This window comes from Cricetulus griseus, chromosome 6, assembly GCF_003668045.3.
Source record: "Cricetulus griseus strain 17A/GY chromosome 6, alternate assembly CriGri-PICRH-1.0, whole genome shotgun sequence".
Taxonomy (NCBI): domain Eukaryota; kingdom Metazoa; phylum Chordata; class Mammalia; order Rodentia; family Cricetidae; genus Cricetulus; species Cricetulus griseus.
The window spans coordinates 102038287-102062728 of NC_048599.1; the positions used below are offsets into that span (position 1 = coordinate 102038287).

Consider the following 24442-nt stretch of genomic DNA (forward strand, 5'->3'; position numbering starts at 1 on the left):
GGTTTTACATTTCTAGTGGTTGGTCATGGGCTTAGTGACTAATGACTGAGTGAAGAATGATTGCAAATCCATTGATTTTATTTTTGTTTTGCATTGGTTTTTCAAGACAGGGTTTCTCTGTGTAGCCCTGGCCAATATGGAACTCTGTAGACCAGGCTGGACTTAACTCAGAGATTCACCTGCATCTGTCTCCCAAGTGCTGAGATTAAAGGTGTGTGCCACCACCAGCATCTGTCGTTGCCTCTGCCTCTAAGTGCTAGAATTAAAGGGATGGGCCACTATACCTGGCCAGATACCCATTGTTTTTTACTTCCTTTATTCCGACACTTTTTTTTAAAGTAATGATTTATTTACTATTTAAGAATCTCATACAGTGAGTTTTGATCATGTTCACCCCTTCCCCAATTCCTCTCAGATCCTCCTTCACCGTCCTGACCATCATGTTCTCTCTACCTTTCCGTCAACCCCACCCAAGAAAGAAACCCATTGAGTTCAGTTTGTGCTGGTGAAATACTCGTGGATGTGGAGCCTGCCCTGGAGCATGGTCAATATACCAGGTGTTAGTTACTCCATTGAAGAAAAGTGTACTTGCCCTCTCCCTGGCCGACGTCAAATGCCAGTAGTGCCTCAGCTTGGGCGGAGACTGTGTGCCCCTCTCCCTCCTCTATGCTGGATTTTTGTCTTTCTTGAGCCTGTGTAGGTCTTGTGAGTACTGTCAAAATCTCTGAGTTCATATGTGCACCTGCCCTGTTGTGTCTGGAAATCACTTTTCTGGGTGTCACCTGCCACCTCTGGCTCAGTGTGCTCCTCTTGCACATAGATCCCCAAGCAGGGGAGGGATGTGATACAGACATCCCTTCAACACTCACTTTGGATCTTCATTGATGAAGCTTCTAGATGGTTTGGAGTTAGGCAGTTCTGCTCAGATCCATCTGTGGCTTGGGACACAGGTGAAATTCTATTTAGGTCAACACCTATTCTCTACAGTGAGTCAGAGAGTAAATGTTGGCAGCAAAGCTCTCTGTTACAGCTTCTCAGCTTTGTCATTGGAAAGTTAAAGCAGTAATAGACAATGTGTAGCCAAGCAGTCATACCATTGTTCCAACAAATTCCATTTATAAGTCCTGAAATATGATCGTGGATCATGTGATCTTACTGGCATCAGTTATTGTTATTTTTAAGAAGTCATTTAATAATGTATAAAATAAGCAGTGCAGTGATCTGCTAGCTCCAAGTTACACCTGGTGTAACCAACCTTTGTGTTGTACATGGGATGATATAGCCCCATTCACCTACTGAAATAACTCTTTCTGAATCATCAGTTTTCCGTCCTTAGTAGATATTTTCATGAAGCACGTAACCATAATCTTACTTTTCCATTTTTTGGGGGACAACTTGTTCTAACCTCACTTGTCTTTTACACTACAGCCATTTTTCCTTCCTCTGTGAAAGTGTTGTGTATAAAGTTGACCTTCCCTGTCTGTTGGTTCTACACCCATGAATTAGATAAAATAGATTTTTAATCTATTTTTAAATTATATCTCTTGTAAACATGTACAAACCTTCCCCCAAACATTATTCTCTAAACAATATAACAATTAATAACATAACACTTATGTTAAGTATGTTGTGGAACCTAGAAATGAAAGTATATGGAAAAAAGCAGGTGGGTTATGCAGATATAATACTGTTTTGTAAAAAGACACATTACCTTGAATTTGTGGAGTTACTAGAACTACTCCCCCATGGGAGACAAGAATGACTATAACCATTGTCATTGAGCAGTTAAAAGAAAGAAAAAAGAATACAGAAGTCTTCTGAGTATAAGTGGGTAATTGATATCATTTGGAAAATATAGCTCAGTCCAAATGAGCAAACGTCTTGGAATAGTGGAAGAACCCAGAACTTTATGGTTGGGAGGACTTATGTCCATTATCAATCTCTAAACATCCTTAAGTAGTAAATGAAATGATAGAGGTTAGAGGCTATCAGTTCTCTTTCAGATCAATGTCATCATATCACTGTTTTTAGTATTACTTATACAGGTTTTCCACTTTTAAATGAATGCTAGTAGGGAAAGTACATCATGATTAAAATTTGGGACTCCTATCTGAGGTTGGGGGTTGGGAGAGATGTATAATGGATGAAGGAGTACTTCGGATACTTGTCTCTCTATCAGACTCAGAAACTTCATGGCATTTTGTCCTGCTTGGCTTTGAGGGCAGTGAGAACAGTGACAAATTGTTGGGAATAAAAAACAGCCCAGCCACCTTAGAAAGTGGGCAACTTCTTTCAAATTGAGCATAGACCTTGCGCTGTGATCCATTAACTCCAACTTTCCACTTTTAGTGTGTTCTCAAACAAAATGAAAATGTGATTTTACAGAATAAATATATGAGAAAGAAAGAAAGTGAGAGAGAGAGGGAGAGAGAGAAAGTGAGAGAGAGAGAGTGTGTGTGTGTGTGAATAGCAACTTTATTGTAGTAAACTGGAAATAACACACGTGCTTATCAGTAGTAAAATGGGTAGATAAATTATGAGATTTTAATACATTAGTTAATTGGCTGTGTTGTGTGGGAGGGGTAATATGTGTATGGGGTCAGAGGACAACTTGCAGGAGATGATTTTCTCCTTTGACCATGTAGATTCTGGGAATGAAACTCAGGCTGTCAAGCTTGGTGGCAAGTATCTTACTCAGTGAACCTCTTGCTGACCCAAATTATGGGATCTTTGTCTTGTGGATATCATACACCTTACCAATAAAATGCACATAGCGGCATAGAGAGTGTAGGGGATTGACTGCAAATGGGGCAAAGAAACTTACTGGAGAGATAAAATGGTCTGCTAACTTTTTTTATGATGTGTGTGTGTGTGTGTGTGTGTGTGTGTGTGTGTGTGTGTGTAGAAAATTCATCAAACTGAAGATTACAGTATTTGCATTTTAAATCTTTGTTAATTCTGTCTGTCAGGTCTGTAAATAGACAGTCATGCATGGAGACAGTCTGGGGAAAGTATAGCTAAGCAGTTTCATTGCATGCAAACAGAATATATTTCTGCAAACTGAAGTATCTGTGATGTCTGTATGATCCTATGGGCAGACGAGTAAAATCCATGAAGAAAAGATCCTGTCTCTGGCTAGTGGCATGCCTGACACATTGTTAAGTATTAACAATAAATGACTGTGTAGCTGAATAGTCTTAGTGTATTGTGTCTCCTAGTACTGCTTATGATTGCTGTGTGATGACATATTAAGGTACTACATTTATCCAAGTCTTCCAGTGTTTTCCTTTTTTACTTTTCCCCCTTTAAAAAGAAATAAAGTGCATTGTCCTTAACCCCATGCACTGATGTAGACTGTTGCTGTTTTCATCTTTCCTAATTTGATAAACAAGCAATGATTTGTTACTTTTGTTTTTGCTTGTTGGATCACAATCGAGAGATGGTGGGTTTAGTTACTAGAAGATGATTATTGGAAGATGGAAACCTGTTTTATGCCTCTACTAGGAATAAAAATGGATTTAAGTTAATTGCATAGCACTTCAAATTTGTTATTATTTTGTTAAAATTTTGAGCAGATATGTTGCATAAAGAGAAAATACTCAAGAACATTCATTTAATTATAATACATCTTAATAATTCAATTTTCAGCAATTGCTTTTCAAATGAATTAGTAAGAGATGGTGTAACAGGGTAGTTATGTTGGCTAGTTGCCACAAGCTAGATTTTTTGGTAAGAGGAAGCCTCACTTGAGAAAATGTCCCTACTGTGGTGAATTTTCTTGATTTGATGTAGGAGGAACCAGATCACTGAGGGTGGTGTCACCCCGGCTGCTATATGAAAACAATCTGAAGAAGCCACAGACAGCAAGCCAGTAAGCAGCACTTTTCCATGGCCTATGCTTCAGTTCCTGCTTCTAAGTTGCTTTTTTTTTTTTTTTTTTTTTTTTTTTTCTGAGACAGGGTTTCACTATGTGGCATTGGAGCTTGTCCTAGAACTCACTTTGTACACCAGGCTGGCCTTGAATTCATAGAGATCTGCCTTCCTCTGCCTCCCAAATGCTGGGACTGAATGTGTGTACCACCAACACCCAGCTCCTGCTTCTAGGTTTCTACCTTGAGTTCATGCCCTGGCTTCTCTCAGTGATGAAACTCTGATGTAGAACTAACTGTACGCAAGTTGTTTGGGGTCATGCTCTTTTAATCACAGCAGTAGAAACCCAAGACAATGGTAGAGTGAAATCTTTGCACCAGGAAAGGAAACAGAATAGAATTTATGGAACTACTCTGTATGTAGAGAATCAAGTAGCAGATGGTACCGAGTGATTTATATTAGGACATAGAACAAAATCAAGTACTCTTCCTACTTTTTTTTCTCAACGCTTTCTTTTACAGTATTTTTAACTCTAGACTGTTTCTTAAAGCCTCTTAGAAGCTTTGGAGGTATTATTTAGCAATATTTTTATCTTAATTATTTTTATGTTCACATATAAACTGAAGGTTTCATGGCTTTTTCATACATGTGTCATTATACTTCTTTCTTGTTCATCCTTTCTCTATTGGTGGTTTGAATGAAAATGGCTCCCATAGGCTCAGGTTTGTGTGCTTTCTAAACAGGAGATGAACTGTTTAAAAAGGATTAGGAGGTGTGGCCTTGTTGGACAAGGTGTGTGGCGCTGAGGGGGGTGAGGGGTGGGCTTTGGGGTTTCAAAAACTCACACCTGGCCCAGTGTCTGTCTGCTGCCTGTGGATCAGCATGTAAAACTCTCATCTACAGCTCCAGTATCATCCTTGTTTGTTCCCTGCCATGATGATAATGGGTTAACCCTCTGAAACTTTAAACAAGGCCCAATTAAATGCTTTCTTTAAAAAAGTTGCCTTTGCCATGGTGTCTCTTCACAGCAATAGAGCAATGACTAACAGTAACAGTAACACCATCCTTCCTGCTTCCTTCCTCCCAGTTTCCCCTTCTGCTTCCATGTCTTGAGAATCCCAGTATATTTTCCCCCTCTTTTAGATATCCTTCACCCTCTCATAGTACTTTTTCTACCTCTCGATCTTTCGTACACACACACACACACACACACACACACACACACTTCAAGAAAACATGGTATTTCTAAATCTTGCTTATTTTACGTAATCCTCTCCACTTCATTTGTTTTCCTTCAAATGTCTTGATTTCTTTTTTGTCTTTTTTTTTTTTTTTTCCCTGTGACAGGGTTCCTCTGTATAGCTTTGGAGCCTGTTCTGGAACTAGTTCTGTAGACCAGGCTAGTCTCAAACTGACAGAGATCTTCCTGCCTCTGCCTCCCAAGTGCTGGAATTAAAGGTGTGCGCCACCACCGCCTGGCTGAATTTTTTTTTTTTTTTTTTTTTTTTAGGCTGGAAAAAACACCATTGCATATATGTACCACATTTACTTATCTATTCATCTGGTAATGAACATCAAAGCTTGTTCCACTTCTTAGCTATAGTTACAATATTCAAGTCCAGGTCCCAGTGGTCAGTGACTATTGTAACTATAAACATGGATATGTAAGTATCGCCGAAGTGTGCTGGTTTAGAGTCCTTTAGATTTGCACCTGGTATAGCTGGCTCATGCAGTCATTTGTAGTTGTTCTTCTTGGTGACTTTCATAGTGGCAGCAAGGGTTTATATTGCTATCAACAGGGAATAAAGGTTCTCCTTTCCCACATCATCTGCTGTGTGTTTCCCTGATATCGGCCACTCTGGCTGGGTCGAGGTGGAATTTCAAAGCACTTTGAGTTTATCTTCCCTAATGCTATGGATACTGAACACTTTTCAGAATATTTATTGGCCATTTATAGTTCTTCTTTTGAGAATTCTGTTTGGTCCGTTCACCATTTTTAGTTGAATTTTGCTTCTCAATGTTTTTAGTTCCTGTGTGTGCATGATGAGGGGCGGGGCAGAGATAGGGTCTCACCGCACAGCCCTAGCTAGCCTGGGACTCATGGTCTAGACCAGGCTGTACTCAAACTCAAAGAAATGTGCATCCTTCTGCCTCCCAAATTCTGAGATTCAAGGTGTGTGCCGCCACCCTTGGCCTAGTTTGAGTTCTTTATAGATTCTAGGTATTAATTCCCTGTCAGATGTATAGTTGGCAAAGGTGGGATGTTTTGGTTTGGTTTGGTTTGGTTTTTGTCTGGTTTGTAGGCTGCCTCTTCCCTCTTCCTTAGTGATACAGAAAGAAACTTTTTGATTTTATGCAATCCCACTTGCCATTGTTAGAGTTCTTTTAGAAAGACCTTCCCTAGATCATGAAGTGTTTTCTTTTGTTTTGTTTTTTCTAGCAGCATCCAAGTTGCAAATCTTACATCGAGGCTTTTCATCTATTCTTTAAATAATTTATTCACTTTATGTGTGAATAAATTTTGTTTTGCCTGCGTGTATGTATGTGCACCATGTGTATGCCTGGTGCTCACAGAGGTCGGTAGAGGGCACTGAATCCCTTGGAACTGGAGTAATGATGGTTACTGAGCTGCCTTGTGGGTTCTGGAAACCAAACCTGAGTCCTCCACTAGAAAACAAATATTCTGAGCCATCTCTCCAGCTGGGGCTCTTGGGGGGAGGCAGACCAGAAGCCAGCCTTAGGTGTCATTTCACAGGAACTGACCACTGGGTCCTGGACTTGTTGACTAGGCTGACTGGCTGACAAGCCCTGGGGTCCCTGTCTGCCTCTCAGCACTGAGGTCTGGGAGTCATTACACCTGGCCTTCTGCACTGGTACTGGGGGTCAAATGCAGGTACTTGAGTTTGTGTCGCAGGTACTTTACTCACTGAGCCATCCCCCACCCCACCCCCTTTGTTCCATTTTGAATTGCTATTTTTTTTTTTTTTTTGTACCGAGTGAGATAGAGATTTCTTTTCATTCTTCTACATGTAGACATCCGTTTTCTCGGCACCATTTGTTTATGAGACTGTCTTTTTTCCAATGTATGTTCCTGGCACCTTTGTTCAAAATGATATGGCTGTTTGTATTGATTTATTTCTGGGTCCTCTATTCCATTGGCCTTCATCCCTTTATGCCAATTTTTGTTACTATGCTTTTGTATTATAATTTGAAACCAGCTACACCTGTAGCATTGTTCTCTTTGCTTGAAATTGCTTTGGGTGTTTGGAGTCCTTTGTGCTTTCATATGTATTTTTTCTAGTAATTGGAATTTTGATGAGAATTGTGTTTAATCTGTTTTACTAATATAGCCTGTTAATTTTGTTTTCACAGTATTCTGACAACTTACGAGCACTGGAGGTCTTTGTAATTCTAGTGCCTTCTTTAGTGTCTTAAAGTTTTCATTGTAGAGACCTTCCTTATACTTGGTTAGGTTTATTCTTAGGCCTTCCATGTCCCCAGTTAGATTTATCCTGGGTGTTTTGATTTGCTTTGTTTTCTGTTTGGTTAGTTTGTTTTGAAACTATTTTGAGTGGATTTTTTTTTAAAAGTTCATTATTGGTATATTTAGAAAGGCTACTGAAGATGACCTTAAAGTTATAATCCACATATATCCACTTGGCATATAGGCAGCCCTAGTGCTGGAAGAGAGCTGAGAGTTCTACATTCAGATTCTAGGGCAGCAGGTAGAGAGAGCCACTGGACCTTGCTGAGCTTCGGAGAATTCAAAAGCCTACCCCCAGTGACACACCCACTCCAACTTGGACACACCTCCTAGTAGTGCCACTCCTTGATAACTAAGTATTCAAATCTGTAAGCCTATGGGAGCATTCTTACTCAAACCACCACACTGACTGTCCTTGGGAGTCCTTTAGTTATTAAGTTCCTCCATTTAAAATAATTAACTACCTCTGTAGTCCAGGCTAGTGTCTGTTGTGGAATATTTGTTTATACTGTAAAGATGTGTCTCTGCCTAAAATGCCTTTTGATTAATTTGATAAAGAGCTAAATGGGGGGGCAGGGGGCTGGAGAGATGGTTCATCTGTTAAGAGCACTGACTGCTCTTCCAGAGGACCTGGGTTCAATTCCCAGCACCCACAAGGCAGCTCACAACTGTCTGTAACTCCAAGATCTGACCCCTCACACAGACATACATGTAGGCAGAACACCAATGTACATAAAAATAAGAATAAATAAATTTAAAAAAAAAAGAGCTAAATGGCCAGTAGCTAGCCAGGAGAGAATAGGCGTAATTTCCAGGGAGAGAGAGGAAGAGGAATCTAGGTTCACAGATTCAGTTGGATGTGCCTTACTTGGGAGAGGTAACCGGGCAATGTGGCAAAACGAAGATTTAAAAAAAAATGTGGGTTAATTAAATTATAAGAGCTAGTTGGAAACAAGCCTAAGTAAGCTAAGGCTACACTTTCATAATTAATATTAAGTCTCCATGTTGTTATTTGTGGGCTGGCAGTCCAAGAAAGTCTTGACAAGAAAGCTTGCTATAGACTTCAAACTCAGAGACCCTCCTGCCTCTGCCTCCCAAGTGCTGGGATTAAAGGCTTGCATCACTGCCCGCCTCAGTTCCCACTCTTTTTACATGTGGACTGTCTAACAGTGTTTTTAACTCTCCTGTAACTAGAATGGCCCCCTCACTGACAACTGAGATTGAAAGCTCTCAGTTGAAAGGTTCTTCTGTTTAGAGCACTTTATCGAAAACAGCCTACAAAGGTAGGTGTGATTTTTGTTATAGATGATTAAACTGAGGCTCAGAAAGCTCAAATGGTATTCCCAGGATCACATCCTTACTGTGTAGTTGAACTATAATTTGAATTGGCATTTACCTTACTTTGAATCCATGGGGTTCTTTTTGGACTGGTCTGTTTCCATGGAAAGTTCAACATAGAGCTTTAACTTTTTTTTTTTTTAATCTTTTTTTTTAGTCTTTAGATTAGTTTTAGCTTACTTTCATGGTTTTAGGGTTTTCTATCTGTAGATATGTGTATATGTATACACACACACACACACACACATATATATATATATATATATACACAATATATATATATATATTTCACATACTCAAAATCATCCCTTTTAAGGTGCACAGTTTATTGGTTTTTGTTTGTTTGTTTTGGTGTTCTCACACTGTATCACCATCAGAACAGTTTGATAACCCTGAAAAGAAGTCCATGCCGTTGACAAGCAGTCCCCTCGCTTTTCCATCAACCCCTCCAGCCACTTGTCTACCGTCTGCCTGTTTGAAACAGAAACATGCATTCTATGGGTTATTTTTACTAAGCCTAATGTTTCAGTCAGTATTCATCTGTATTTTTCTATGCATTAAAATAATTCATTTCTCCCTTTTTTGGCTAATACTGTTTTACACAGATATGCCACTTATTATTTTTTGTCCTTCTATTTGTAAGCTCCTCCTAGATAAGGAATAGTGTCTCATGAAGGTTTCAATTTATGTTCTTCTAATAACTAGTGTAGTTCTCTTATATGCTTATTGTTTGTATATCCTCCTTGGAGAACTATCTATTCAGTCTTTTGCCTGGATTTGTTTAGGTTCTGTCTTCTTATTATTGAATTATAACAATAAACATTCTTTGTATATTCCTAGCACTGTACTTATTCAAACAAAAAAGTGAGGTGATTAATCTGGGGTAACAGAGCTGAAAATAATTTTATCCTATATAAGGTCACACCATAGTTAGAAATTTTCTTGTAGCTAACAGAGTCTCAGTGTATAAATATGGGCTTCATAACTCATGACAACTGTAATTGTAGAACTATTCTATAGGTGATATTTAAAATACAGTATAAAATTGCAGACAACATACAGATTCAGTAGTGACTCTTAGCTCACATACCAGAGGACAACATTTTATAAATTCTTACTTCTTTAGACCCTAACTTTAGATAATTTTTAAAACCCTAGATTTCACAGGTGTGTACAAACCGTTTTGAGAAACACTGCTCCTAAGTGGCAAAAGGTGCTTTTCTGGGGCTAATAGTGATCAATACAAATCTTAGTAACTGTGGAAATGGAGAAAGCCCCAAATTAATGAAGTCTTGGGTGAATGTGTGCTGTTTACATATGCGCAGCCATTTCAAGGACCATAGCCTCAGATCCATGGAAAATGGCAGAGCATCCACCCATCCCCCATGAGGCTTAGTGAAATGGCAAAGCTTTCCTTGGGGGTCTGAGCGTGAGTGTTGATAATTTGTGCAGAAAATGTCCACCATGACTTTCTTCCTCTGGGTGTTTGCAGAGAGTGCTCCCACCAAGATTACGAGCCTAGCTCCTTTATCCAGTCTTCTAAAGTAAACCTTCCTCCATATTTATCTCTGTGTAGTAATCCCCATCTCCTTGTTCAGCTGTTTGCAATAACCCTGCCTACCTATTACATACACCAATGACAGTATATACTAAACACACTAAGCCTCTGGGCTGCTGCCATTTCTCCATCTAAGAGCTCAGTCTACCTGACCCCATCTTTCTGGTACATGTGTCTGTCTTTTCTTCAGTCCCTCCTTCATTCAGTGCCCTAGCAAGCTCCATCACTGGAGGTCATGCATGCAAAGCGTTTAGGGAGTAAACATGAAGGAGGCTAAGCATCCTAGGTTTGAACTGTTCCTTCTCATACATGCATAGTGAAAAACTTGATGAAGCTGATAACTTGATGATTCAAACCACAGGTTAAAAACTGAGAATGAATTTGACCCTACCAGTCTAGATTTTTAAAATAAAAGGCAAACATCTTTTGTTAAGTCATAGGAGGCAAAAATATCAGGGTTAGACTTAACAAAACTACTAAGGAAATTAAAGGAAGTAAAAAGCAGTCAAGTATGGGGCAGTTTCGAGTCGGTGATCACTGGGAGGAGCTTGGAGCAAGGTAAAGAAATAATAGAGTTAAGATGTCTGAGTCTTAGTCTTGAGAGCCACATCACCATTGATGCTATCTCTTCATCCTCTCCTTGCTCCATCTCTTCTTCACCATCCTTCAAACTCCAGCCCGTTGCTCCTCCCCATCTTCATCATCACCATCCTTCCCCTCCTCACATTCATCTTGTCCCCACAGAGGTACTGCTTTGCTCTCTTCTAACTTTTTTATTCATCTCAGTAGAGTTGAGGATGACAGGTCTACTTGTTCTGTATGCTTGTTTTCATTTTCCCCAGGCTTTCCAGTGGAGAATCTACTTTTTGTTTTGTCTGGACCAGTCTTAATGGCCTAAAGGTTATTTCCATTCAAGTTTCTAGGCTTGAAAGATGATCGTCATTGTTCACTCTTAGAATTGAAGCACTTTAGACCTTCATGAGGCTCCCGATACTATACACTGGCATTTAGGGGGCACCACAATAAAAGCAACAGGAGGAGGAGGTACCTGTGCAGGGTAACTGTACATTTGCCATAGTAATACCACTAAAAGGCATCATTCAGTCAAATAGGGAGTTGTAAATCTCTGCTGCGGTCTTCTCACAACTGCTTTTGTTTGGTTCATATCTGTCTCTGTAGCTAGATTAGTATCTAAAGCATAGCCAGGAGTTTTTCCAGTGTCCTTCCTGCTTCACCACCCTGGGCATTTCTCCTAAACTTACTGGCCAAAGCAATATGAGCAGAGCAGCCTATAGTTGAGTGTACTTCTAGAAGATTTCTTCCATAAAGGTGTTGGGATTCCCAGTACACACACAGCAGTTCATGGAGTGAGCAGCTGTCTTGTTGGTAGCATTGTTGCTGTTACCTTAGAGAAGATTCCTCACAAAGCATAAGAAGGTAGCTGACGATGACCCCCCCCCAAAAAAAAAAAAAAACCTCACAAGAACAGAGAGAAGAGATTCCATTTCTAAATCTACTTAAAGGCTCTGTGTGGAGAAACTGGCTGCTTCAGGATGCTGGCAACACATACAACCATTTAGTCTTCATCTCTTCACAAAATGGTTCTATGATTCTATTTTTGTGATAGAGCAATACAGCAGTTAGTTACACCTCTCCCATTCTGTTGTGACTTTTGCAGTTATAGCTGAAAAATAAGCCTACCTCCAATGGCCAGTTCTATTGTAGTTTATTATTTTCTAGACCTTAGTTTTGTAGAAGACTGGTAAACACAATGTGTAGGAATATTCTGAATATTCTTTTTAGCTGCTCATATATGTGCATGTGTGTGTATGCTGTTGGGTGTACCAGTGCATTTACCATGGAAGTCAGAGGAAGATGTGCCCTGCTCTGCCGCTCTCCTGTCTCTATTACCTTGAGACAGGGTCTCTCGTTGAACCTGCAGTTCACTGTTTTTTGTTTGTTTATTTTGTTTTGGCTTGACTGGCTGGCCAGCAAGCCCCCGTGATCCTTCTGTGTCTATACACACCACCACCCCCAGGGCTGATGTTACAAGTGCATGCATATACATGGCTTTTTACATGGATTTTAGAGATCCAAATTCAGGTCCCCATGCTTGAACAGAGTACTTTCATCATCAGAGCCATCTCCCCAGCTCTTAAAAGTTTTTTTAAGAAGAAAAGTCAAGTTTTATTTATTTATGTTCATTGTTGCACCCAACATTTACTGAACATCTATCTACTTGTGCTGGACACTTTTCTAGGTGGTGTTAGAGATGATTGATAAAATATTCAAAAAGTCGCTGGCTCCAATAACTGGACAAGTAGATCCATCAGTGTTGTGTAAAAGAATAAATCATCCGGGAGGCAGAGACAGGTGGATCTCGGTGAGTTCGAGGCCAGCCTGGTCTCCAGAGCGAGTGCCAGGCTCCAAAGCTACACAGAGAAACCCTGTCTCAAACAAACAAACAAACAAAGAATAAATCATCAAGGGCACAACAACAACAACAAAAACTGTAAAGAGAAAGAAGTAAGTCAGGGTGTGGGAGGAGAGAGTGACAGAACAGAGAAGGGGGCTATTTAAAAGGGGGCTGGAAAGTGGCCTTAGTAGAAATGTCAGTGAAGTGCTTGAAGATTTCAGTGCTGGTTCCTGTGTACCCTGGGCACATGCCTGGCACAACAGTTTTCCATCTGAAGAAAGTCACTCATCAGTGACCTTTAGAATGCCAGAAAACAACAGAGTTCTGTCTTCTAATGAAATCTTACTCAGAAGTCCAACATAAATTAAATCAAGAAGCTCTGATTAAGTGCGAGAGTAGGGTGACCCAGACCTCCTCCATGCTGTCCCTTTCTCCTCCTAGCACCATGGGAATTCCCTCAGGAAACTCAGAATAGGTTATAGTTGCTAACAGAGACAGCTTTATAGATGAGTGAACTAAGATGTTAAATAGCCAACAGAGTCACTCAACTACTTAGAAGTTGACTAACCCTCAATCAAAATGCTTGAGACCAAAAGTCTCAAAATGTTTTAGATTTCAGAGTTTTTTTTAACTTTGTACAAACTGAAAAATCTCAAGTGCTTGTCATTCTGAAACTTTCTGAGCATCATGGAACTCAAAAAGTTTGGATATCAGAGCATGTTAGAGTAAGGATGCTGAGCCTGAATTACCCATGAAGAGTATTTGAGCGACTGCTGAGTGTTGGTTTGAAAGAAAATGACCCCAGTAGGCTATGATCATAGGGAATGACACTATTAGGAGATGTGGCCTTGTTGCAGTAGGTGTGGTATTGTTGGGGGAAGTATGTCGCTGGGGGTGAGCTTTGAGGTTTCAGATGTTCAAGCTAGGCCCAGTGTCTCACAGTCTCTTCCTGCTGCCTATGGATCCAGATGTAGAGTTCCCAGGTACCTCTCCACCATGTCTGCCTGTGTATCGTGCCTCCCACCATGATGATAATGGAATAAATCTCTGATCTGCAAGCCAGTCCCAGCTCATTGTTTTCCTTTGTAAGAGTTGCCATGGTCATGGTGTCTCTTCATAGCAATAGAACCTCTAAGAAAGAAGTTGGTACCAGAAACTGGGGTAATCTGTGACAGACTAGACAGTGCTTTTTGGAGTAATGTGTACTTTGGATTAGAAAAGCAGTTGAACAAAGTGGGGCTTAATGTGATATCCTAGGAGCAACATGGGAGGCAGTGATGCTGAGGGTGATTTGAACTGTGGGGGCCTATTGGTAAATAGAATAAAGGGGGTGGAAACCTCAGGGCAAGATCCTAACCAGCTAAGCTTCCGACTTTTGAAAAGGAATTGAAGAAATGTTTAGAGCCTGGTATGGTGGCTCATGCAGAGACAGAGACAGGTGGATCTCTGAGTTGAGGTCAGCCTGGTCTACAGATCAAATTTCAGGACAGCCAAGCTTAGGCAGTAAAGGAAACCATGAAAACAGAAAGCTGGTGAAGATTTAATTGAACAAGGGGGCCATGTTACAGCCCCAGCAAGCAGCAGAGCGTGGCAACTTTAGCCATGTGATTCTGGCTTTAGAGTCAAGGTTAGAAGAAAGAGGTTATGGAATCTCCCTCCATGACTAAGGAAAGCTGCTGAGGCCAGGTGTCCCTGAATGGAGGCCTAGAGAGGCCATGTGAGCTGTGAAGGTGAGGCCTGGATTGCCTTGGAGACTCCAAGATGTTGGAGAATGTGGGATACTTGCTGAGGAAACTGCTAACAGGGAGTGGAACCAGCCCAAGAGAAAGAAGTATGTTGTAGTCAACAAAGCTGAATGGAATTGGAGATCTGAAGAGCACTTGGACATCAGATATGGAGGTGCAGACTTTGGAATTTGCCCAACTGGTTTTCGGTCTTGCTTTGGTCCAGTGTTTTCTCACTGAGCTTCCTTTCCTCCCTTTTGGAATAGTAATATATATCCTGTGACATTGTATGTTGGAAATACATGATTTGCTTTTCAATTTTACGGGGGATTACCAGTTAGGAGATTGTATGAATCTCAGAAGAGAATTTGGACTTTTACAGGGTTGAGACTTACAGACTATGGGGACTTGTAAGCCAGCCCCAATTAAATGTTTTCCTTTGTAAGAGTTGATGTGGTCATGGTGTCTCTTCACAGCAGTAGAAATGCTAAGACACACTGTGTGCCAAGTATTGTGCTTAAGAATGCTCTGTGGAGATGACAAGGAACAAAGACATGGTCCTGATCATAAGGTTTTTTTTTTTTTCTGACCTGGCCTGATGGTGTAAGTCTGTGATCTCAGCTACCCAGGAGGCAGAGGCAGGAAAATCGTAAGTTCAAGGACTGCCAGGGCAACTAAAAAAAAAAAAAAAAAAAAATGACTATAGCTTATTGGTAAAGTATGTGTTTATTTAGAGCAATGAGACCTGTGTTCAATCCCTACTATGGGGGTGGGACATCTAAAGCCACGTGTGGTGGCTTACACTTGTTATCCCAGCACTTAGTGGGGAAGGATCACAAGTTTGACACCAACCTGGACTGCTTAGCAAAAACCTGACCCCCCCCAATAGTTTTTCTGTATTGGGAGGAGAAAGAGACAAAAAAGGGGGTGCAAAATAAGCTGTTTATAATATAGGTAGAATGTTGTGCTGGCTTTTACCATATGGAAGCTTGTTGAGGAGGAGAAGGATGTCTTAAAGAACACTTAGATGGTACCCTAGTTAAGAGGTCACTTAAATGAGGCTAATTCCTTAGGAAGCAGCAGTATCAGGTGCTGCCAGGCACTTACAACAAGGACAGTCCTGATACCTAGGAAGACCAAAGGGAGTCTGTCCTGAGAGGGTCCAGTCAGAGCTCCATGTTGTCATCTAGATCAAGCGCGTCTTTCCTAGCCTTCCCACTTCAGATCCTCCTTTCCCTTTTTAAGAGCCTTATGAACACTTTGAAACCTTGCCCTGAAGCTTCTTGGTAGGCTGTCCCAGGCCATTCTCAGTGTGTCTGCAAAGAAGTCAGCTCTGATTGGCTCGGGCTGATTGAATTTACCCTGATATTTTCTGTTTGCTTACTAACTGCAAGGAACTTTAAAATTATGTGTAGGTATGTAAGTTTTCATTATGGGCATGTGTAGGTGCAAGCAAAGTGTCCTTGAAAGCCAGTGCTTTGATCCCCTAGAAATGATGTTACAGATGGTTGGGAGCCATGTGATATGGGTGCTGGAGCCAAACTCCAGTTCTCTGGAAGAGCAGCAAGTCTTACCACTGAACCATCTCTCCAGCCTGAAGAACTCTCTCTCTCTCTCTCTCTCTCCTCTCTCTCTCTCTCTCTCTCTCTCTCTCTCTCTCTCTCTCTCTCTTATAGTCCTTTTGTTAAACAAAGAAACTATTTTCAGACATTGATTATCGGCAATCACAGATTACTTACATGTGTTACCAGTGTACTCCAGTTTTTCTGCTGTGTTTTTATAGTTGGCTACTTGTCCTAACATCTTTCATTTATTTAGATTTGTGATAGATTTCTAGTTGTTAGTAGAGTCCAAAGGCTTTTTATCCTGGGGAAAAAAAAAAAAAAGAATCAAAGTGGATTTTTATTTGCTGCAAAATTCACGCCCATGTCTCTCGCATTCGTTGATTTTCATACACAGCTCAGGGGACTGGACTTTAAGACAGTGATTCTTTGAGGTCTTCCTAGGAAACAGTTTGTAGCACTACTCTTTCATTTCACCAAGTCCTTTGCTGAAATCACTCCTAATAGAATCTGGACCCAAAAGTTAATGGGCTGCAGATGTTTTCCCAGGTATTGAAGCTCATAATTGTATCTTAGCAAAGTACAGACTGCTAACCATAGCTATGTATCTGAATTAGGTCATCATCTTTCTGTGAATCTGAAGCTGTATTAACATGGAATATGATTCAGACAGAACAACTTCTTAGACTTGTTGACATTCTAGTGACCTACTGTGTTTCTGGTTTTGAGCCCTGGAGACATATCTGCAGGAATTTACCTGTCACTCTTTTGTTCTATTGGTGGAATGGGTCACGCACTGACTGCCTTGTCTGTTGCTCTACAAAATCATTACATACATTATATTAAGTGCTCTTATTTTCACAGTCCTTAGGTTTAGTGCTACTAAAAATGTAGTATGTGCACGAATGACCTGGGGTCTCATTAAAAATGAAGATTCTGCCTTCCCAACATGGCTCTCAAGTGATGGAAGTAGAGCTAAAGTGTCACAATTGCAATTGTTCTACTTGCAGCCCCATGATTGTCAGGCCATAACACCAAAACTTGAAATCTTTTCCAAAGATGGCTTGAGGCTGTCTTTCAGAAGAGGATTTGAGTTTTCAGTCACCTCACAGACGTCTAAACAGTAGTCAAAACTAGATCTTAGGATTTCTTCTTTCTTCCACCCTATCTTTTTGTTTAGTTTGTCTTTGAGACAGGGTTTCTCTGTATCCCTGGCTGTCCTGGAACTGGCTCTGTAGACCAGGCTGGCCTCAAACTCACAGAGACCTGCCTGCTTCTGCCTACCCAGTGCTGGGATTAAAGGTGAGTGCAATCACCTCCCAGATCCTATCTTTTTTTAAATTACAAACTTCCTTTTGTTGTTTGTTTTTTTCAGTGCTGAGGGTCAGACCCAATGAATCATGCATGTCAGGCAAGCATTCTATCACTAAGCTACATATTTCCTTTTGAGACAGGAATTCACTCTGTTTCCCAGGTTGGCCCTATACTTAGCTGGAATTACAGACCTATGCCACCAGTCCCAATTATGGACTTCCTTAGTAGTTCCCTTCAAAGAATGCTTACCAATAAAGTTGTACTTCAGTAATTTTACTTTAAGGTAGAAGATTTGGAAAAGTTGTTGTCTGATTTTCTAGAGCTAACACTTTGACTTTAAAAGATCATATGTTGTCATAATTACCTGTGTTATATTTCAACTTTATATGTTGCCTATGGTTCAAATCTGATTATAGGTCCCAGTATTAGTTGTTGTCATTTGTTTACAAAATAATCTTTAGGGAAATAATCTTACTTTTCATTAATTGCCCTTGTCTTTTTCTGGTTTTAGAACGATAGTAAAACAGCCTTAATCTGCTGGGGTCCTGTCAGGGAAATGGGAGGGACTGTCCTGTCTGCACCATATTCTGTGGACGCTGAGCTGTGTAATAGAAGTGTAAAGCTACAGGGAGGCAGATCATGGCCTTGGTATTTCCCATGCCTAAATTACGGCACTTCCACACTGTAGACATGCCAGAGCTAGCTCACCAAAGGCCAGATGTGCTGCAGTCTCCTTTAGTAAATTGTGGCTTTTTCTGAATATTAGCCTATGGTTCTTACTACCAGTCACCTTCAGTCACTGTGCACACACAAACACACAGAAAACCAGATAAGGCACGAGTGAGAGTCTAATAGTACCATATGCCATGTTTTTTTTTTTAATTAAATAAATTTTGATGTTGCAAAGGATAATAAACAAATCTAAAAAAGTTCTGATGTTCAGCAAAGATGTCATGATTGCCATTGTAATTTGGCCATAGTGCTGGACTGATCTCTTAAGTATTTTAAGAACATACAATCTGAATTTGAACGAAAAGGTCTAGAAAAGAAAACAAAATCCTTATTAAAATATGCTAGACAAGACTGGGTCAGGTATGTTTTAAGTTGCAAGAATTTGGCTTTTATGGAAAATATCAAATAGCATTATTGAGATTGTCCTGTTCTTTTCTTTAAGGAAATTGTTTGTGATTCCTCAGTTTGGGGATATAAAAGAGTATATCTCAGTACTCTGAGTTGGCAGGGCTGTTACACAGAGAAACCGTGTCTTAAAGAGAAAAAGAAAAAAAAGCAAGAAAGAAAAAGAAACTGAGCCTGGTAGTGATACATGCTCACAATTCCACTCAGAAAGTTGAGGGAGGAGAATCGCATTAAAAGCCAGCCTGAACTTTGATCCTGTGTGTAATAAAGGGGGAAAGTAGTGATGTTCTGGGGGGCTTAAGAACACACAGAAGGACTTGAAGACAAAAATTGGCGCTCTCTGGGAATCAAAACCAAAAAGGAAACTCAGTGACAGAGAAAAGTGAAACTGACAGTGCACAGTGCTCACTAGGTCAGTATGGAAATCTGTGCTAGATGCAGCTCACTCACAAAGCCTTGGAGAAAGCTGCCCTTTCACAATCATATGCTAGGAAGTGTCTTGGAGTTTCTGTTGCTATGAAGGGGCACTATGACCATGGCATCTCTCAGAAGGAAAATGTTTAAGTGGGTGTCTTACAGTTGAGAGGTTCAGTCCATTATCACAGAACATGGAGGTGTGCAGGCAGACATGGTACTGGAGAGGTAGCTGGGAGTTCTACATCTTGCACAGGCAACAGGAAGTGGTCTGTCTCACCGGGCATGGCTTAAGCATATATGAGACATTAAAGCCCACCCCCTCAGTGATACACTTCCTTCAACAAAACCACACCTATTCCAACAAGGCCACACCTCCTAATAGTGCCAATTTCTTTTAAGGACATTTTCTTTCAAACCAGCACAGGCAGGTAGCCTCACCTCTTCCAGACAGGAGCTCAGTAGCTTGACATTTGGCCTGCACCGAGACATTCCCATAACCAACTGCTTAAAAATGAAAAAGTGGAGGGCTGTTCTTGCAGCAGACTTGGGTTTAGTTTCCAGCACCCACATGGTGGCTCACAACCATCTATAACTCACTTTCAGAAGATTTGACACCCTCTTCTTACCTCCACAGGTACCAGATACACACATGGTTTACATACGTACATACATACATACATACATACATACATACATACTTATGTACATCAGGCAAAACACTCATTCACCTAATAAAATGAAATAAATAAGTATATATAAAAAAAAGCAACCCCAGAGCCTGGGACTTCCAAGGGTTCTTTTTCTAAAAGAATCAAAACTATACTGTAAATGTGTCTGTAGTGGCTAGTTTTGGGTGTCAACTTGACACAAACTAGAGTCATCAGAGGAAGGAGCCTCGGTTGAGGAAATGCCTCCATGAGATCCAGCTGTAAGGCATTTCTCAATTAGTGGATCAGTCCGGGAGGGGCCAGCCCATTGTGAGTGGTGCCATCCTGGGCTGGAGGTCCTGAGTTCTCTAAGAAAGCAGGCTGAGCAAACCTTGGGAAGCAAGTCAGTAAGCAGCTCCATTCCATGGCCTCTGCCTCAACTCCTGACTCCAGGTTCCTGCCCTAATTAAGTTCCTGTCCAGACTTCCTTCAGTGATGAACAGCAATGCTGAAGTGTAAGCCTAATAAAACCTTTCCTCCCCAACTTGCTTTTTGGTCATGGTGTTTTGTTGCAGCAATAAAAACTCTGACTAAGACAACATCTCACCCCAGGACCACCAGATTCACTTAGAGCTTGACTAAAAAGCAATTTGGAAAGAATTTTTTTTATGTTGAAAGGGACAAATACTTTATTAATATTATCCTTTCCCCCCAAAATAAAACAAATAATGTAGCTCAGTGGTAATATACCTGCCTAACTGCACAAGAATGCTAGGTTCAGGGCCCAGCACCACCAACCATTTAAAAATTAACAAGACTAACAATGTCTAGGAAAGGAAGATCAAACAGTGTAGAGCAGTGGCTCTCAACCTTCCTAATGCTGTGACCCTTTAGTACAGTTCCTCGGGTGCTGAGCCCAGCACAACATTATTTTCGTTGCTGCTTCATAACTGTAATTTTGCTAGTTATGAATTGTAATGTAAATATTTAATCTGCAGGATATATGATATGGGACCCCTGTGAAAGGTTGTTTAACCCCAGAAAGGATCACGACCTACAGGTTGAGAACCACTGATAGAAAATAACCCAGGGAGAAAATCAAATTTTGGAATCTGGAATTTTTATATGGAAATAAGAAGCTAAAACTATAGGTAGGAGGTAAATTTTAGATATTTTTAGAGACTTAATGCGAATTCAATCCTGCAGAGTTTACTTTGCTAAAAATCTGACAGGTTGCAACCTGCTGGCATAGCTCAAGGCTCCCCCCCCTTCTAGACTCAAAACTAGCTGCCCCCTCTTTGTTCAGTTACTCATAATTGCTGCCTGGGAGGACAATACAGGTAACTTCGGTGCTTCCCTTTGTCACTTAAGATTTTTGAAGACATCAAACTATTTGGGCTCCTTATCAGGGAGGTAGAATACCCTTGCAATAATCTGCACATGTAAATTTACAACGTAAGTGCTATGACAGCTTTTATAGTGAGCTCTGCAAGCCTTCTGTCCCTACTCATGCTTTCTTCTCTCCCCAACCAACCATGGTATCATTTGACATTCTGTGACAATCTTTATCACTGTTTTGGTCACTAGCAATTGAATGGCTTTCTTGAGACATTTTATTGTTCCATTATTGTTTAGGCACTTTGACAGTGTGCTTAGAAATCTATTTGAGTAGTGACAACTGAGCTCCACTTTGAATTTTCTGGGTCCATCAGGTGCCAATAGCACACATTTTCTAGATGGCTGGCTATAGTTTGGGCCATGGATTGTAGCAAGAGAATAGACATTTCTTTCTGCAGAAGGTCCCTATGGGGTTCAAACTTGTGATCTTAGCCTCATTATCACACTTTTAAAACCATCAAACCTAATAGGCATATTGTATGTATTTCCATCCGTAATCTTGAATTGAGCTTAATTTTTTAATTACCCAAGTCTTGTTACAAATGCGCAATTAAAAATCACTTTGGGCTGTTTCTCACTTTTGTTTGATAGTAAAAGTCACAAAAGTAAAGCAGACAGCCAAAGAACCTGTCACTTTTCATCTTCCCTGTGCTGTCTGTGACAGTGAAAGTCACAAAAGTGGAGCTGGCAGGAAAAGAGCCGAACTCACTTTACGGAGAGTGTGACGGTACCTTTTTCTTCATCGAGGCTGTAGCAGGTCTGATGTCAGTCACTTTGGAGACCTTTAGACCTCAGTGCTCATTTACTGCTAAACGTGCCCGCTCTGCTTCTGCATTATGAAGATCATCTGTCAACACTTTGACATCGTCCCCTTTGTTATTAAGCATGTGAGGCTCTACACTGTCAGGTTTTTTTGCCAATTATAGTTAAGGTACAATGGTGTATTCACCAGATCAAAGTCTTACATTGGCGGTAGAAAAATGATTTGTAAGTCTTTATTCATCTGAATTGTACAATAGAACACCTGAGGAATGCAAATAATCCCTCCGAGGGCTCTGCAGGAAAGGCTGTGAAATGACAGTGTAGAACTATTGTTATTCTGAATTGATGTTTTAGCCAAAGTAATTATTTCTTATCTTGTTTCCTAACAGTTTTAGCTTTATTGGCTATGTTGACCATACTTAAGAGACAGATATATGACATTTTCCATTATTCTTACACATGGGTTTATTCTGTTTCCTTTCAATGAAGCTGTATTTGGTGTGCTTTTTAAAATGACATATTTGATTCTAACTTGTATAATAAAAGTCTGTTACTAAGCCATTAATGATAACATTTTAATATAGAGATTTGAATAGTTTGTCTATAAAGTAATGTAGAATGCCATAATGTTATTATATGCAAATATGCCTACTTAAGTCCCCTTTTTTGCATTATTATAACCTTCATAATTTTCCACAAAAAAAATACCAAGTGTTAATCATAATTTAAGGCTATATACTTTATTCCAAAATAGATCTTAGTTGTTAGTATACTTTTTAGGGTGTAAATAAAAGGATACAAATATTACAAAGATCCAAAGTCACTAATAGCATATTAAATTTTTTCTTTCTTTTTTTGAATTTTTCAAGGCAGGGTTTCGCTGTGTCATCCTGGCTGTCCTGGAACTCACTGTGTAGACTAGACTGGTCTTGAACTCAGAGATCTGGGATCCCAAGTGCTGGGATTAAAGGCATGTGACTCAATCGCCTAGCTATAGTCTTAACTTCCTAACAGCTATTTGAATTCCTGCCATTTTGTTTGATATTTAAGTTTTGATGAATTTGGCCTTTAGTTATTCCTTTTCTTTGCCCTTAAAAGTAGCTTGTACATTGATTAACATATTTCTCCCACAGTATTTTGCCATAATGCCTATTAAATTTTAGTCAAAATAAGGAATCTGGGGCCAATGAGATGGCTCTGTAGGTAAAAGTGCTTATTGCTAAACCTGATGACCTGAGTTCAGTTCCCAGAGCCTACATGGTGAAAGGAGAGAACTGAATCCTGCAAGTTGTCCTTTGACTTCCATAGCATTTGAGGTCAAGACTGTGTGCATGATAAAAACTAAATGTAAAATACAGGGTGCTGATAGAATGATGTAAAACCCAAGTTACTTAGTTATTCAATTCTGTAAGCAGACCTAGGTAAAAACCCTAGACCCATAGGAGAACATGCTATGATTATCTGGGAATGATGAAGATATTATCTGTTTAGTGTTTGTGTGTGTTGTATTCCTAGGTTCTTTACAATATAATGTATACTATTATTAGTGCCATTTTTGCAAATGAGGAAACAGACTTAGAAGCAGGTACCTACCCAAGAATAAGAAACTATGAGTATAACCTTGTAGTTATTATATATTTGTTTCACTTAAATTCTAATTACTGCTTTTAAAAAATACTCACTTAAGAAGGGAGAAAGACCCAATAGTGCTTTTCCAGGCAGCAACTACCTTTTCCTAATGGCCTTGGCTTTCCATAACTTCTGTGATTAAAGGAATTTGTTTCCTCTACATTTCTATTTAGGATCCTACAAAAGTTTGGATTTATAAGAATAGTATGTACTCAGTTGGCTATATTTGTAAATCTGTATTTTGCTTTCTTGCTATTGTTGTTGTTGCTAATGTTAGCAGAAACTTCCCTCAAAACCAATGGCAGCTGTTGGTTCTGTTCGTTCAGGGAGGAACTAACCCAGTCAATAGATACCTAGGTGAGACAAATTATTTTTCAGAGATACTTCAAAATTAGTTGGCATTTCAAAGTGTTATTCTTGTATGAGCAACTTTGAGTTCTGTTTTCTAAAATGTACTTTGTAAAGGACATTAAACATTATAAAATAGTCATATTCAGAAGTACAAGTATTAATGCTGAACAAATTCAATTTAACTTTACAAAGTTGACAATATTTGTAATAGAGTTCCTATAGATAATGTGCTAAAGTAAAACTAGATTACAATAGAAAATTCCCGAATATACCTGAAGAAATTGCTGCCTGCTAATGCCTTGACCTTGGAAAGCTATACACAAAAAGATGGCATCATAAAACCGTGCAGTTCTTATGAATATGTATGTGCTACTTGATAATAATGAATGTGGTACAGTCATGCATGCACTACAAGATAATGTTGTGCCCTTTTTTGTCTACAGGTTGATAAAAATTAAAGAGTGGGTGGACAAGTATGACCCAGGTGCCTTGGTCATTCCTTTTAGTGGGGCCTTGGAACTCAAGTTGCAAGAATTGAGTGCCGAGGAGAGACAGAAGTATCTGGAAGCGAACATGACACAAAGGTTAATTAGCATTCATTTTCCCTCCACTTTATTATCAACTATTTCCTTGCAGTAATTTAATTGCTTGCGCTGATAGAATAATAAATGACAGAGTAATTACCATTATAAAGAGGGAATCTTCTCCTTTCTTTACCATGAGACAGAGTGAAAAGATTTATTTTAAATTAAGTTTTTAACTGTCATCTGTCACCTCCGTACAGTGTTTTAATTATAACATAGGTATTAGTTATGTATATTTTTGAGGAGGGATG

The 24442-nt window shown here is 39.8% G+C and overlaps 1 protein-coding gene across 1 annotated transcript in view; it reads left to right on the forward strand.

Moving 5' to 3' along the window:
• Ola1 (Obg like ATPase 1) overlaps positions 1-24442 on the forward strand; it is a 129766-nt gene that overhangs the window by 99046 nt on the left and 6278 nt on the right. Inside the window, exon 8 of the mRNA XM_027420176.1 lies at positions 24051-24191. Coding sequence (XP_027275977.1) covers positions 24051-24191 — 141 coding nt within the window. The remainder of the gene's footprint in view (positions 1-24050; positions 24192-24442) is intronic.